The sequence below is a fragment of the Manacus vitellinus genome, unplaced genomic scaffold (assembly GCF_001715985.3).
Source record: "Manacus vitellinus isolate BGI_N305 unplaced genomic scaffold, ASM171598v3 scaffold_28_pilon, whole genome shotgun sequence".
Lineage (NCBI taxonomy): Eukaryota > Metazoa > Chordata > Aves > Passeriformes > Pipridae > Manacus > Manacus vitellinus.
In genome coordinates, this window is record NW_021940122.1 from 9,744,380 (window position 1) to 9,760,028 (window position 15,649).

The window sequence follows — 15,649 nt, forward strand, 5'->3', positions numbered from 1 at the left end:
CTGCTCTTCCCATATCCATCTCCTTGAAGGAGGATACTTCATTACATCTACTGTTGTGACTATTTATGTTGGAGCCAGAGCTTTATGAAGTGTGCAGTCTGATTAGTGCATGTAATGTAGGCAGTACTTATCCAGCACCTACCTTAACTTCCACAGGCCCTTCCAAGCCACAGCTTGATTTCAAGCCATGTAGCTGAAAGCCATGCCTCCCTAGCAGGCACTCCAACACACAACTGCTGCAACATTTTCTTCCTCTCCATCATCGTTCTTTTACATTCATTATCATCTCTAACAGTTGTTCCCACATGTCCTACCTTCATCTTTCTCTTAATCCGTTTTAATTGCCAACCCTAACAGAACATGCAGGCTAAATACGTCCTTACGTAAATCCCTCCTCACACACACACACCAATCCCTCCTGAAATCAACAAACAGAAGCAATTTGGCTGTTTATCCCTACATCTATGAGATATAAGGAGTAAAAAGGAACATCAGAATGATCTTTTTAAAAATGTAGCTCTTGGTTTATAAATCAAACACTTGCGCAGTTTGTTCTAGACTTCCTGAAATGCTAGACTTGAATACAGCATATGTATTTTGCAGTTATCAAGTAGTACAGGGATGATGACTGTGTATCCTTGAAAGCAGCAACGTTAGAAAGAACTTTAAGGTGAATACTGAACTGAAAATTACCTTTGAGTCACCAAGTCCAGTTCGCTGCTAATGCAAGCAATTACAACATAATCCCCTGCGTCACTTTTATCAAGCTCCTTCTCAACTGAACCCCGTTCCACAACATCATTCCTCTGACAAGGAACCATTCAACTGAGAACAACCTCCCAGTGTAATGCTGTGCTAATATGGCTCACCAAAACAAAGGGGAATAGCAGGTATCATTTTTGTAAACAGGAGTGGAGCGACTATTTGTGCAACAGCGTGTCTAATTCTGAAGTCCATGTCATCAACAATTACTGAAAAACTCAGCAGGCTCAGCAAACTTAAAGAATCATGGCATGTGGAAAATGGGCTTTGCAGGAAAGATTCAGCAACTCCTGTCTAGGTTTGGAGTAAAGCTTAAAAGATAACTTGGTCAATACCCAAATAAATCTATCTAAGGAGAAAATATCAACTATCAGAAGCTTGTTTTATGAACAAAGAAAGGTATTATGAAAAACAATAACTGACACTAGAAGTTAAAAACCTAAGAGGAAACAGGCTTTTCCCAACCATGTGAATAATGCATCTTTGGAACAACACTCGGAGGCTATAGCATGGTATCCATCACTTGGCCCTTACAATCAACATTTTGAGAAACCAGCTGCCTTTCTAAGAGAAATGCCCTTCTAAAGGTTTTGCTCTAGTTTAAATAGAATGCTGGGCATTAATCTCATCCATGCTGGGCACATGACTCTATATTTTAAATAGTCTATTCCGATCTGAAAAATTCATGAACTTCACCATTCCATCAAGTCTAAGTAGTCCCATGCATTAAATCTGCAGTGCCATAAAGCCATCTACTTTATTTTCCATAACTTCTGCGCATCCTTTACTTATTTGCTTTGTCAGGTACCTGCCTTCAGGACATAAATTCCATAAAATAAAAGTTTAATGAAACATCCTTTTCTATTTTCAAAATAAAATTATGAAGGTGTTTCAAAACCTCCCCAGTACTTGCATAAAAATGATAAACCTGTTAGCAAAATCATCCCTAAAAAAAAATAAAATCAAAACAAACCCTGAAACAAACAAACAAACAAAGCCATGTTGTCTGAATTTAACAGCAACAGACATTCTGATACTGTTTTTCAAACAACATCTAAAAAGAAAATCTTGTGAGGACTCATTTTCTAATTATCTAATTAGCATCGACCCTGAGAGAGCAAGAATGTTATACAGCATTAACAAATTCATGAGCCTTATGAGTTAAAACAAGCCATGGAATATAGCAGAAAGCTCTATTTCAGAGTTTTATATTGTGTGGTATCAGGTTTTTTCAAGGGAACAAATGATCCATTTAATTAAGGCCTTTGCATTCTGCCTCAGACAACATCAAATATTAAAGGGGAAGATGCAATCAGCCCTCTAGTGGGCAAATATGGATTCAAAAAAATGTTAAATTTATATGGATAATGAGAACATCCCATCTGATACTAGCAGCATTTCAGTATTCTATTTCAGTGAACGTCTCCTGGCTGGAGAGAGGAAAAGTAGGGAATGCTCCTTGCTAAGCATGAATGAAGCACTATATGAAGTAATTGATTTTTCCTCCCCTTCTATTTTTTAAAAAAATATCCATTTTTAATACTGTCTCTCCACTGTGCTTCTAAACTACCACTCCTTTCATCGTATTCTTTCTGAGAGCAAGTAGCAGAAATGACTGCAGCATTCCCATTGACAGTGTGACACAACATCCCTGCAGCTGCCTGTTATGGCTCTGCAAATTCAGACAGCCTTGAGAAAATATCCTTAATAATACAGAGGCTCATATCAATAGTTAGATTAGCATTCAGCCATATGCCAGAGATCAAAATTAACCCCTTCCAATGTTTATAATGCTTTCTTTTTATAGGGAATCTGCAGGGAAATACAGGGAGACATTTGGAGAATGTTCATGTTAGACAGAAACACCCTCAAAAATCATGAAATGCCAGTAAAAGGTGTATGTACAATTCTAGTTCTGCTCCCATATGAAAGTCATCACGATGAGTCATAAACAGAATGATGCTTATAGCAACTAGACTACAACTCTGTGGCACACAGTGCTGTATTTCTTTCCACTTTTCATGGAATGTTCCGCCTCATTCATCCGATGCTGTTAGGAGATAAAATACCATCTGAAATACCAGCTCATAGTAAAATTTGCCTGGCATGGATTAACAGCCTTTTTCAATCAAGTGCTTAATTAATTAATACCACAATTGTGAAAACTATGTAAGCTTTTACATAGCTCTGAGAGTTCAAATTCTTAGTATCCACTGAGATTAGTCTTACAAGTTTAACTGAGTCCTTGCTCCTTCTGTTAGGCTACAAATACAAGTTAGGCCGCAAGTTAAAATAAAAATCAAAACAGGAAGGTCTGAAGTTAAACTAGATGATAAGAGTAAGTTTAGGCTGTCAGAGTCAGCAGTTCATTTAGCAAGGAAACAAATGTACTGTCTTTGCAATGCAGAGTTAATGAAGTAACTAATGCAAACATAGCATAATAATGGATGCACAGTTCATGATAAATGCTAACTTAACCCTCTAATTCCCCTGATTTTTTTTTCTTAAAGCTGAAGTTAAACATTTTCTTGTTAATATTTTGTAAGAGGCAAAGGAAAGGAGACAAAAGCTACACAGGTAGAAAACTTGGGTAACACCTAAAGAAAGTCAGTGACTACTAAGATGCCAAATGAAAGCATGTGAACTGTACCTCTGCTTCCACACTGGCACAACCACCATCAGCTGCTATTCAAAAGGCAATGCTGCACCTCCACGTAACAATTTACACTACTGGCATGTATATCAAATCTATCAGCCACGCTCAGAAATCTCAGTCAACTTATTTCCACAGTCCTTCAGTCACCTGGTGGCTTGATAAGGCTGCAGAAAAGCACACTTTCCTGGCACGGCAGTGAGTGTTTTTAAATGCTCTCATCATATGGCATTTTCCCAGTTCTCAGATTTGAGGGCATTCCTGCATTTTGTCCATTTTCCAAATGACCTTAAAAATACCAGACCCAGAATTTTGTGGTATTTCAGCATACTTCACAAGTTGCCTGCCTTCTTTTAATGACTCCATTATTTATGCTTTCAACAGTTGCACTTACCCTTTTCTGTCACAATTTCGCACTGGGAGCTTTCATGATTTCACTTGCTTCCTAAAAGTTTTTTCCACAGTCATTGCGTTCTGGGATACTGTTCCTCCATATTCCTTATCTTTAGATCAAAGACATTCAATAGTATCCAACAGAACACTTTTGTCTGATAATGTTTTCCACTGTCCAAATACTTGCACCTCAATCCCTGACTGCTGGAAAAGTCACTCAGTATTACCCAAAAGGCTAAGTCTTCCATTGGGCTGTATTAAAATATATTTTGTCTGAATAATTCTAGTTTACAACCACATAAAGATCCCCTTTTTTTTTCAGCGATCCACCAGAATTGCTTTTATCTTTATCAGTCATGACTTCCTGTTGACCTTCAAATCATTGAATATCAGGCCTAAGACAGTCTACCGATTTTTGAAATCAGTCACCATTAGCATAAAAGACCAACAAAACAATAAAACACAATAAGGTATTTCCTGATATAGTGACAACATACAAAAGCTAAAATTAAAAAAAATACAAAAGGCCCATTAGAAAGCACTACAGTAAATTTGGAAACACCAGGATTAAGTTCATCCATGTCACCATAATTTGGCTCTGCAATGCAGGTGCATTCTGATACAGCCTTATTGACTGTTTTCACAGAACTGCATCCTTATTATGTTGCACAGACAGATACTTAACAAACAAGCATTCACTGTTTTCTATCACCATTCTCTGAACAGCCTCGAGCCTTGTCGACCACATGCAATTCCAACCTCATGAAGCAGAATCACTCATCTGTTGTGTCCATCACAGAAATACCAGAGCTACATAAACACTCATCTATACTCACAATGTCCTTGGTCTATTTTTTGTAAGCAAAGGGAGTGAAACAGTAAAAGAGACATATCCACTAATTTTGAGTGGCCAAACCAATACCTGTGAGCACTTTTTTTTTTTAAAGGAAAATTCATATTATATACATTCATATCACAGCTCACTTAATTGTCTATGCTATAACTATGAGATGCAAACCTTTTGCAAAGCAAGACAGGGTCTAACCTGTAACAGAGGAGTATTCAATGATACTTGAGATTACAGTTCTGGGAAGACCAAATGTTAATTATTTCAGGATAACTGTCTGTGGTCACTCGTAGCCTGTGACAAACGCAAATCCACTGAAGACTAGACCTAACTCGTATTTGCACGCACTTCAAGGCAAGATTATCTACAGACCTGAACCACATGACTGTAGAATAACACAGCAATCTGAGGCAGAGGCAGGCATAATCTACAGTTCTTCATACCAGCAGTCAAATGCCTTCCCCAAACCATCCTTCTCAATTCCGCAACTCCATGTCAATGCATTTTGTTTTTTTTAATAGAACATTCCTTTCATGTTACCTGAGTAAACATGCAGAACTCTGACAGGCCACCATCTACCAATAACTAATCAAGGATGGTATCAAAGTGCATTGACTCAGTAGGGCCAAATTAAGGTGTGATCAGATAAGATGTGCAACAAAATAGTTTCAAAGTTCTCTCTCCCTGTTTGAAACTGTAATTGTCCCCCTCACTCCCCTTGCACACACTCATTCCATTGACACACAAGTAACTTGCCAAAGTTAAAATCATGACCGCAGAACCTTTCCTATTAATTCTTTCTGCTTGGCACTCTGATGAACTGCCAAGTGAGAGCACGTACATGTATTCACACACACACAGTTACAATATCTCAGCAGAAGGGAGAGAACTTACCATAACTCAAGTTTTTTACCTTATTATATATCCTGAGGCATGTGGCCAGTCTAATTCTGCCATTTTCTAACCTCCAAGCACTGTGTTCATACGCAAAGCAAAGCTTATGTGTACAAACTATGTGTGTATCTGTAGATGTGCATGTGCACCTGTCCTCCTTAAGAGTTTTGAGATCATAAGCCAATTTCAACCAATCTGGAAAAAGGGTAAGGATCTTAAAAGTTAATACAAGTCTCAAAAATATGCATCTGGGGAAAGAAGAGAGACTCTCTTGGAGCCCTCTGCTGAGGGAAAGGCTAGTAAGCTCACCCTTGATTAGACATCAGAGAATCCACACAGGAGAGAGCCGCTGGAAACCAGGCTTCATTAGTTCCGCTGCTCACGGAACCACTTGTTAAAAAAAGCAAACAGAAATTCCAACATGTGGCATCATACTGACACCCATGTTGGTCATCAGCAATCTTAAGATCCACTGCACAGACCTCTGCCACTGCAGCTAGGATGATAAATGACAGCAACGATACTTTGTCACCTTTTTCTAGCCTTAGAGGGAGATGAAGTTCTTTGCCAGAGGAGGTCATATTCTTGAGTTGACCTCAAAGACATGGCAAAATTTAGAAACATTGGGTTTAGTATTTCTAGGCTTTGGAGGGAATGTGGTCAAACTTTCTGCCTGACATTCCAAACTTAATTCCCCCTTTGCCCTTAGCCTTCTAGCCTGTAGCAATCCGCCCTCTCCCGCACCAAGACCCAGGCTCAAGCATTTTACCCACATGTGCCAGCCTCTTTATCTTTTACTGCAGGGACTCTTCCCTATTTCATTCCCTCAATTGCCTAACATTTGTCTCCTCTCCCCCATGCTTCTATTTGTCTGTTCATATCCCATACTCTTGTCCCTCTGTGTTCTGCCAGTTCTAGGTATATCCTCATTTTCCAGCACGTAGCAGATCTGGGTCTTTCTTCCTCCTGCTAGTCTTGGTCCTTCACAGCTTATCCCTGTGCTACCTCCCCCATTTCTCCCTTGCAAAGAGGCTCCCCATCCTCTGCTACATTCCCTACTTTGTAGGCTCTTATCTTTTCTCTCTCCTCCTTTCTGATTCCTATCTCTTATCTACCAAGTTTCCAGATTTCCTCAACGCAAACAGCCCCAGTCCCTGCACATATCTCATTCTCATCCCTACTACATTTGAACCAAGTGGTGTCTTCTCACACCTTGCCTTTGTGCCCATCAGAGGGGGGAGATTGCTGTCCACACTGGGCACTAAGACTTCCTTCTGAAGCAGCAGGAGGAGCAGTCGTGACTGAAGGGAAAGCATGCTTGGCCCTTCAGTGCTAGCCTATGGCTCCAGAGAGAGTACACATGTAGTCCAGCCTCGTACAGAAACTGAGAGAAGTTAGAGTGTATTTATCTTTTCTGTGGAGATGGAAGTCTGGTCGCTGCCTGGAGCCATGCAACCCTCAAGAGATGTCAAAGAAGATATAACTTTCACATATTTCGACCACAAAACTATAAAGCATCTCAGAGCATGCTTAACAGATTTTTTCCAAGCTTACAAATGGGCAAATTCTACAATTTTCTCACAGACATACATGGCTTACAAAGCCAGATTTCAAAGTCTATTCAAAACCATGGGAAACTGACCAAACAGCCATGCTAAATCCAGGGCAGAAAAAAAGGCCTGAAATCAGACATGTCTGAGAATATGCCCACCTGCTGTATTCAAACCACTGGCACCCAGGTGTACATAATCTTCTCACTAATGAGGGCCTCCATCCAGCTTCCTCGCCTTCTACAGCTCAACTTGCTAAGGCTTCTGTACACTTTTGCACCTTGGACTTGTCTCGGAAGTTTCCCATGTCCCTCAGCTGCTTATTGTCTCCCAAACCCCCTGCTGTTTCCCAGTGAAAGTAGGAAAACTCAGAACTTGAGGTGGGTAAGAGAGAGCTTGTCAATCACACTATGATGGTCAGGCCCTTCCCAAGCCTACAACCTTTCTGTTGGTATCTGAGGCTCCAAAGTACAGCTCGCAAAACCATTCCAGACTATAAATTGGTATTTGTCCTAGATTTTACAAACTTTATACTGGAACCAAGCAACACCTATAGAGAGCTCTTTTCTCTTGCAAAGAAGAAACTATTTAGAGAACTGTCAGAGAAGCCTGATCATCTGGCCCAGAGAGGCTGAACTACTTCATCAGTCTTGTCCACTGATCACATCACAGCACAGACTTCTAAAGCACAGAGGTACAGGTACCACAATACTAAGAAACAATACTACTGTATCCAGGATCTGTTTGTTCTCTTTTCCTCATCACTGAGAAGCAGCCACGTGCTTCACACTTCACATCTTACTAGAAAGAATCTTGATGCTGATCTCATTTTTCACAGAAAAAGTGAATTCTACGAAGACATCAGGGAAGATTAACGAAGAGCTGACAACAAATACAGACAAGACTGAAGCGACATTACTCATGACAGAAAATGCTTCACAGGACTGGGTTAGATGCTGTCCCCTGTAGGTGCAAACATTCTTCTAATAGCACAAAGCAAAGCACCAAGGACTCTGCCAGACTAATCCGAAGGCTAGATGTCCAAGATACGCAAGCAATGCCACCATTAGCAAAAGCCTCACGCCTTTTCTTGAAAAGAAAGACCTAGTCACAAAGATTCTTGCACAGCTTTCACAGCAGCCTACTAATTCACTTCTAGGGATGATACAGCAGCAAAACAGCTGCCATGTGCTGGAGCAGGAATCTCTACATTTAGCAGAGAATGGGATGAGCTGCAATACATTAAGGTTTGTGCTCCAATTCCTTCTGCATCTGCCTGGCTGTGCTTCCCCATTCAAGGCCTTACTCTGTCTTTATCACCACAGCAGGAGTCAGGAATTATGGATATTAGCCACATGCCTAGACACTCAAGACAAGAGAGCTCACAGAGCTCAAAAAGAAAACGTGAAACAAAAAAATTAATTAAATTTGACAAAATAATCTCAGGCTTTAGGAATCAGGTATTAAAAAAAAAAAGTCACGTTGATCAATATAGTAAAACTCCTTCCAGGCATCTGAATAGATTATTCTCAGTGTCTCATCATAGGAATCAGTGAAATCATACAAATGTAGTCATATGAATACCAACTCCTCCTCCAGCCTGAGAAGGGAACAGGAGTAGATGAACCTCACCCACAGTCTTAATTTAGCTGGGATACGTCTGCATTCTGTAGTGACGGGAACTACTGAAATCATCCTCTAGAATACAGAAAGAACCCAGCAGTCCTCAAAGTCTTAACTTGCAAGTCTATTCATATGCATATTATGGAGCAACAATTTTACTGTATTTCACAAAGGTTTTCTCTCCCACAGCTCCAAGAAAAGATAGCGTTTTCCTTTATTTTTTCAACAATCATTTTTAGTTCCAAACTTGCACATAGAAAGCATCAGCCAACGAGGAAACCCCAAGGAAGGCAGAAGTACTCCGTGGTGGTCTTCAATAAATCTCAATTTAGCTATCCCACACCTTAGCACTGCTCAGAGGAAGGCCTGCTTGGGAGGGGGGCTGGAGGAAGAGGCAGAGGTACCACACTCAGACTAAACATAACAACAGGAAATCTTCCCGATTACATGTTCCTACATATAAACTCATTCATTTTTTCCCTGTAAATTCTATTCCATGAGCTGTTCAACAGACTATGTGTGTTTATAAAGTTTCTGCTGAGTCACTCCACCTGGTCTTGGGCATTTTTTTTCCAAACTTACAAGTAAACAAGGAGCTATAATTAAAGCCTTGGTTCAGCTTTAATTCTAGTGTTCACTGCCAATTGTGTCCCCTGTAAATACATATTTAACAACCTAATTAGCAACCCAGACTGTAAGCAGCTTGAGAAGTGTGGAACTGTGGCTATGGCCCAAAATAAATGGTGGGATTACAAATAGCAAGCTACCTAACACTCCCACCCCTCTTCACCATACGCTGATTATATTTTCAAAGTGGAAGAACTGGGACATTGGGTAAGAGAATAAAAAGGCTGATCCAAGCTCTGGTTTTATATCCATTTAACTAACTGTATTGATTAAAAAAAGTAAACATATAAAAAATGCTATAATTAAAAGTGAAACAGTGCCCAAGGTGGATGCACCAATTGTGTGTAGATGACTTCATATTGATATGGTTTAATTCTAGAAACATAATTAAATCTGTACCAAAAAAAAAAAAAAAAGAGGGTTTAGGATGGCAAAAGGGAAACTTTGAGACAGGATCTTGGGCACATTGTAGGGAAGTGAGAAGACACAGGACTATCTACTGTTTCTGTTTCCATTTGGCTACTACTTCGCCTCTCATTTATCTTAATCATCTGTCAGAATCACCTATCTCTGAATCACATAAGTGCTTCCCACCCAACACAGACCATCACATTTCCTCCCTACCACTTGTCTGCTCTGTATGGTTCCCACCTTCTCTAAAACACCCATACTCCTTATCCTCTGGTTTAAGTCCCTCCTAGATAATCACTGCCTTTCCCACCACTCGTAAATTCAAGCCACATCCCTCCAAGCTCAGAAACCCAACCTCAGGGCTCAGAACTCTCCTCCCTCTTATCCAATACACTCATGGTTCACAAACACCCTTAAAACTAATTCAAAAATGCACCTTTTTCCCCTCTTTTGTTTAGAATGCTGAAATAGGAGGAGATGACATGGGGCAATGCATACAGGAGCAAACACGCACGACGGTTCACTTCTTGCTCTGTGTGCCTCCAGTCTGTAGTCTTTACACTGGACAGACTGGAGTCCTAATTGAGGAGCACCCAGGTACACCAGGGCTCTCAGCTACACCAGACAGCACTGCACTCTGCAGTACACCAGCCTTACTATCTGGCTATGGCGTCAAGGATACAGTTTAGCCTCCATAACATCCATTAACTAACCTAGGAACATTAATGACTATATAAGTCTACTAAGGAGATCCTTAGTTTTGGGTTGACCCACCAGCTTGCAAACATTCCTGATTAGAAAGAAAACTCAACTCTTTCTGCAGCTCAAAGATTCTCTATTTAAAGACTCTCTAGGAAAAAGGCAGAGATCTCTTCTTCCCCATGTAACCCTCTGAAGGGTTAAATACATCCCCATCCCCATGCAGTGTTACAGTCAAGGTTTAACCCTGCTCCCCACCTGTATGTCTTGCCATCCTTGTGCTGGTCCTCATCATCTTCGTTTGTCAGCACAAAAGGGTCGCTCATCTCTGGCAGCCCTGACTCCTGCAATCGTTTCTTCTTCCGGCCCCGGGGTGGTTTGGGGGCGATTCCCCCACCCCCACCACCTTCAGTGAGGGCAGTTGTCCCTTTCTTGGACAGGTCTGGAACCACCTGGAGGGCTGCCTGGGAGCCAGGGGGTAGTGCAGAGACAATCATGGGAGCTGAGATGGGAAAGGTTTGGGCAGAGGCGGCTGTGGTCACCAGGGAACCTGACGGGGAAGTTATCACCAGACCAGGACCTGCAAACAAAGGAAGACGGAGGAAGTCAGTTATTACATCTCCAATTATGCCCAACATCCCTATCCCACAGAAGCACCTACTTTTGACTACAACACAAACAGAAGGGTAGCTTCCCCTCCCAATGCATTCCCAGTTTCCACTGCTGGAAGTCAAACTTACAGAGAATTTACAGTGAAATCACACCCAGGCAATCCACACCATCAATAAGGCTAAGAATAATCGACAGCCCAAAAAGGATTCTCCAGGCCCTCCTGTCTCCCCACTCCAGAGTCTCCTCTGTATGCTGTCGGAGACTTTGGAGTGCCCTACCTGCTGTCATGAGCCCAGCAGACTGCACTGGTACCACGGTGATGTTCTGAGTCACAGGGGCTTGGCTGTGTGGTGTCAGCTGCTCTGGCTTGGTGTCCGAGTCCATGGAGATGCCAGTGGGCAGGGCCACAGAGGTGGGTACTGTCAGCAAGGCAGGGTAGTGGGGGGGAGCCAGGCTGCAGCCCTTCTCTGTGGGCAATAGCTGCTCCTTCATCTTGTTAATAAACATGGTGTTCTCAATCTAAACAGGCAGGAAGGACAGATTTTAGGATACCCTGGCACAACTTCACCCAGCATTTGGCTGAGCAAGAAATGCAACAGAAACACTTATACATGGACTTCTAATGGGAAACAAGACCAACATAATAGGTTGGAAGACCTTACCTGTCCCGAGACAGTGGGCACTGCTGGCCAGAAGTACGGGGAGGAGTTGAAATGAGATTCTTCCATCCTAGCTGGGCACAGGGGGAAAGAGGAAAGGGGAAGGGAAGAGGAATGGAGGATAAGGAAGACAGACAGACAGACACACACAAAAAAAACCATTAAACCCAAAGAGACTCCAACATGGAACTGACTCAGTCTAATGCTGAGACAGTTCCTTAATTTCCCCTGTCATTCTTGAGCAGCCTCTCCCCCCTTTTGAGCTATCTGCCCAACTCAAAAAATTATTTTCAGGGGAAAAAGGCATCTGCTATTCCCATGGGCTTGGGTCCATCTCAAATGCCTCTTGCCCAGTAGTCCTCCATGCAAAATAAGGACTGACTAGAAACCTAGAAGACCTCCAAATTTTCCCAATTATCATCCACCCAAGTACATGGCATAAATGAAGTCTGTGCATCTGCAACCAGGCAAATACAGATGAAAACCATTTTTCACTGTCACAGACAGTCTGATCCCACAAGCAGTGAAAATTTTGTACCCTGCCTGTCCCTCCACCCCAGCTCAACACTAAGGACCCAGATGCAGCAAAGGGACATTAGTATTATGTTACACAGGAAGAAAGACAGGCAGAGAGAGGGAAACAGACTTGCCCAAGGTAACAGACAGCCACAGCAGACCAAGAAATCAAAAACTCAGGGCTCCTCACTTCCTACTGCCCACCCCAGCCCCACTCTTGAAAGAAAGACAGAAATATCACTCAATATTCCTGCTCTCATCCAATGAGACTAGGCCGTGGGAAAATAACTGACTCCCCTGCTCCTGAGATACCCTATTTCCAAGTGAGATCATGTCATGGCTCTCTATTACTCACTTCATTCCCACGTTTGGGACAAGATTCTGTAGGACTCTCTCCCCAGCCATGTGCCCACTGCTCCACCTCAACTCTCCATGCATTGAGAGGATCAGTTAGACATCAAAAGAGTCTCCTGAACACAGAGGTGTAACCTCTTTAGGAACACCTGACTGAAGAAGCACTTTCCTTTCTAATCCTTATATCCTCTGTGTAATAAGTATTAGTGGACAAAGTTTGTTACACTTGCAAAAACACTATTCAAAAACTAAAGAAATTAACAAAAGAATATTTCCTGAAGTAGAAGATATTCCTGAACAAATATGACAAAACTGGTGGGTAAAATACACGTGGTAAAAACTGTGCTCAGAGTACATCTGGCAGAGAAAGCAACCGTTGTAGGTTTCTCATGCAGCTGCCTGCAAACTGTCCCACTCCTATTTCTGTTCCAGCCTAATTAACAAACCAATATTGTTTCTGAATGGCCTGTCTCAACCATCAGAGAAGCTCAGAGGCATGCCTCGAGTAGCACGAAACACTTACTTCACAGAAGTACATCAGGGTAGAATAAATACATGTGGAATTGCTGCATGTGAGCCAAAATGCAAAGATAATTTTCCTCTATGTAGAGAAGCAGTATTTAAATGAACTAAATTACCCAATAATTTTGGTTTTATGAATTGCTCATGCAACAGCAAGGCCAAGTATTCCTGCCTCACTCACTCAGTGCAAATCAACCAATAAACACACTTAAGGATAAATTATTTACCTTACGTCATGGCATGCAGTCAGACTGCTCGCTGCCTGACTGAATTACTCTGGATTTACACTGCTGTGATTCAATCAGAGTCTGATGGGGCAACACTCTTACCTTCCTTCCTCTGCTTTCTTTTCTGAGGCAAATTAATTATTAAGTACACTGCCCACAGCAAAGCCCTGTGCATGTAACGCTTAATTACGTGACTTTTTTCTTCCACAGGATGGGCACACATGAAGAGAACACATTCTTGGCAACTGGGTACCACCTGAATGAAGAAGGGTATTTTGTTTGGAATTTCCAAGTTTGGAGTTTTTGCTTGGTTTTGGTTTTGTTTTTAAAATAAGTAAGTCCTTATTTTCTTAGCTTCCACATCAATAGCTTCCACATCAAAAACATCAAAGTGAACCTGATTCTCTAAAAACATAAAGTTTTATATAATAATTAGATGCATTTTCAAAAAAAACTTTGTAGTTCTCCAAGACTCCTTTTGACTCAACTGCAAACTTCAGGAGTTAAACAGAAAGATGCCAATTTAAGCAAAAATCTCGCAGCAGCTTTCTTATTTAAAGAGTACAAGGAATGAAAGGCAAGTCCTCTCCAGATTCCAAAACGCAGACTGGCAAAGGCCAGGGCACTCAGTGGCTGCTTGTCTCCATCTAGTCCCCCTACCACAGCTTAACAGAGCATTTAGCTTTTGTTTGCTCAGTTTACAATGTGTGCAAGTCAAAATAAGGCTCTTATTGATTCTTCAAAGGATGACTACACTGTTTTTGTCAAACTCTCTTAGAATACAACTCTCCATCCAAAAATCTTCACACTCAAGCAGACTACCAGGCCTCAAAATTTTTGGCTGGAAGGGTTGAAGTGTGTTGGAGTTATAAGAATGTGGAGGAAAGGGAGAAATGGTGTAAGAGTTGAAGCTTTCATGCAAGTTCACTAGCAAGCCAGTCTTCCAAAGGCAGAAAACAAAGGTAAGATTCCTCCACCAAAATACTGTCCTCGTACCCACAGCTGTCCCTCCCCTACCCCGCTTTTAGGCTGAGGGATATTTTGAAAACATGCACCCCTATTTGCAGCCCCCACTTCGACGCTGCTCACACTTACTTTACCAGAACTCTGCACGTAACCCTTCCAATTGCTCTATAACTACCAGACATGGGCTGGAGCTTCAACCCTGTACCACAGCACGTTCCCACTGCAGTGCCTTCATCATCCCAGCTTCCACAAACAGGCCAGAGATGGGACCTTCTTCCTATTCACCAGTCTAGTATCAGACAGATGTCAACGTACCCTCCTGATATAAACCAAAAACACTTTCTATGTACAGACCACAAATGTACAAACACCACATAAACAACCCAGTGAACCAGAGAACTCACAAGGGACAAGGGATCTGGAGTTTAGATCTCACAGAGTACTTCACAGAATCACATACTTAAAGTGCTGGATTTATACGTCTTGGCGGGTCACCACTTTAATCATAAACAGATAGATAAAAACACATGCAAGTACACGGTGAGGTAGAGGCAGTGTTTCTGGAAGGCACAATCAAGGTTGGATATGCAGGTATTTATTCAGAGGTTGACTTTTAACATGGATTTCTTTATTCTCCAGATACCTGGTTTTTACTTTCTATTTGGAGCAAAGTTTTCAGTCGACAAAAGGCCCTGAGCGTGACACTCAAGAACGATTTAAACTTTGTTTTACATCTGCCCAAGATCTCTGTTCAATAACAAGGAGCTTTTAGGCTTAATTGCAGCAAAACACTAGGGATGCTGAAGGCCACATAGGCTGTCAGATCAAAAGCAAAAATACCTCCACAGAACTCAAGAGGGCCAAAACGTTCAAGCACCGCTACACCTTTAAAACTCACATCAGGAATGCCCCAAACGTGCAGGACAAAACCCTGGATCCCAAACCCGCACCCCAGACACAGAACTTTGGTGCCGTTCCCTGGTAACGTGCAGCCTCCACCCCGACCCACCGAGCGCCTGTTGGAACAGGTGCCTGGCAGAGGGCAAACCCTGCGCCTCAGCTCCTTCCAGGCGCTCAATCCCTTCTCCCGCACCCTGGAGCTCCAACGCCCTCAATTCCCCACCTCCGGGACCCGCGAGCCATTCCCTCCCGTCCCTCCCGGCGGGAGCCCCGGGGCAGGGGCGAGAGTCACTCACGCAGCTCCGGGAGCTCCTTACCCCTCTCACTCTCCCTCTTCTTGCATTTCTCCTCCTTCCAGGGCCGGCTCTGCAAACAAACCGCCTGGGTTACCGGGGGCCTGGTGTCCCGCATGGCAGCGCCGGGCGCTGCGCGGG

General features: G+C 42.3%; 1 protein-coding gene across 9 annotated transcripts in view; it reads right to left on the reverse strand.

Annotated features, from left to right (window-relative positions):
- Window positions 1-15,616, reverse strand: part of ZNF384 (zinc finger protein 384) — a 21,700-nt gene extending 6,084 nt beyond the window's left edge. For 2 of the 9 annotated variants that reach the window (XM_029960671.1, XM_018074519.1), the window contains exons 1-6: window positions 15,533-15,580; window positions 14,445-14,634; window positions 11,734-11,800; window positions 11,350-11,590; window positions 10,718-11,039; window positions 5,859-5,939 (exon numbers count right to left, since the gene is read on the reverse strand). In XM_029960671.1, the coding sequence (XP_029816531.1) occupies window positions 5,859-5,939; window positions 10,718-11,039; window positions 11,350-11,590; window positions 11,734-11,800; window positions 14,445-14,497 (764 nt within the window). In that variant the 5' untranslated portion in view covers window positions 14,498-14,634; window positions 15,533-15,580. Of the gene's footprint in view, window positions 1-5,858; window positions 5,940-10,717; window positions 11,040-11,349; window positions 11,591-11,733; window positions 11,805-14,444; window positions 14,635-15,511 lie in introns of all 9 variants that reach the window. The other 7 variants (XM_018074529.1, XM_018074527.1, XM_018074526.2 and 4 more) reach the window with 7 other exon arrangements.
- Between the last annotated feature and the right edge of the window lie 33 nt (window positions 15,617-15,649).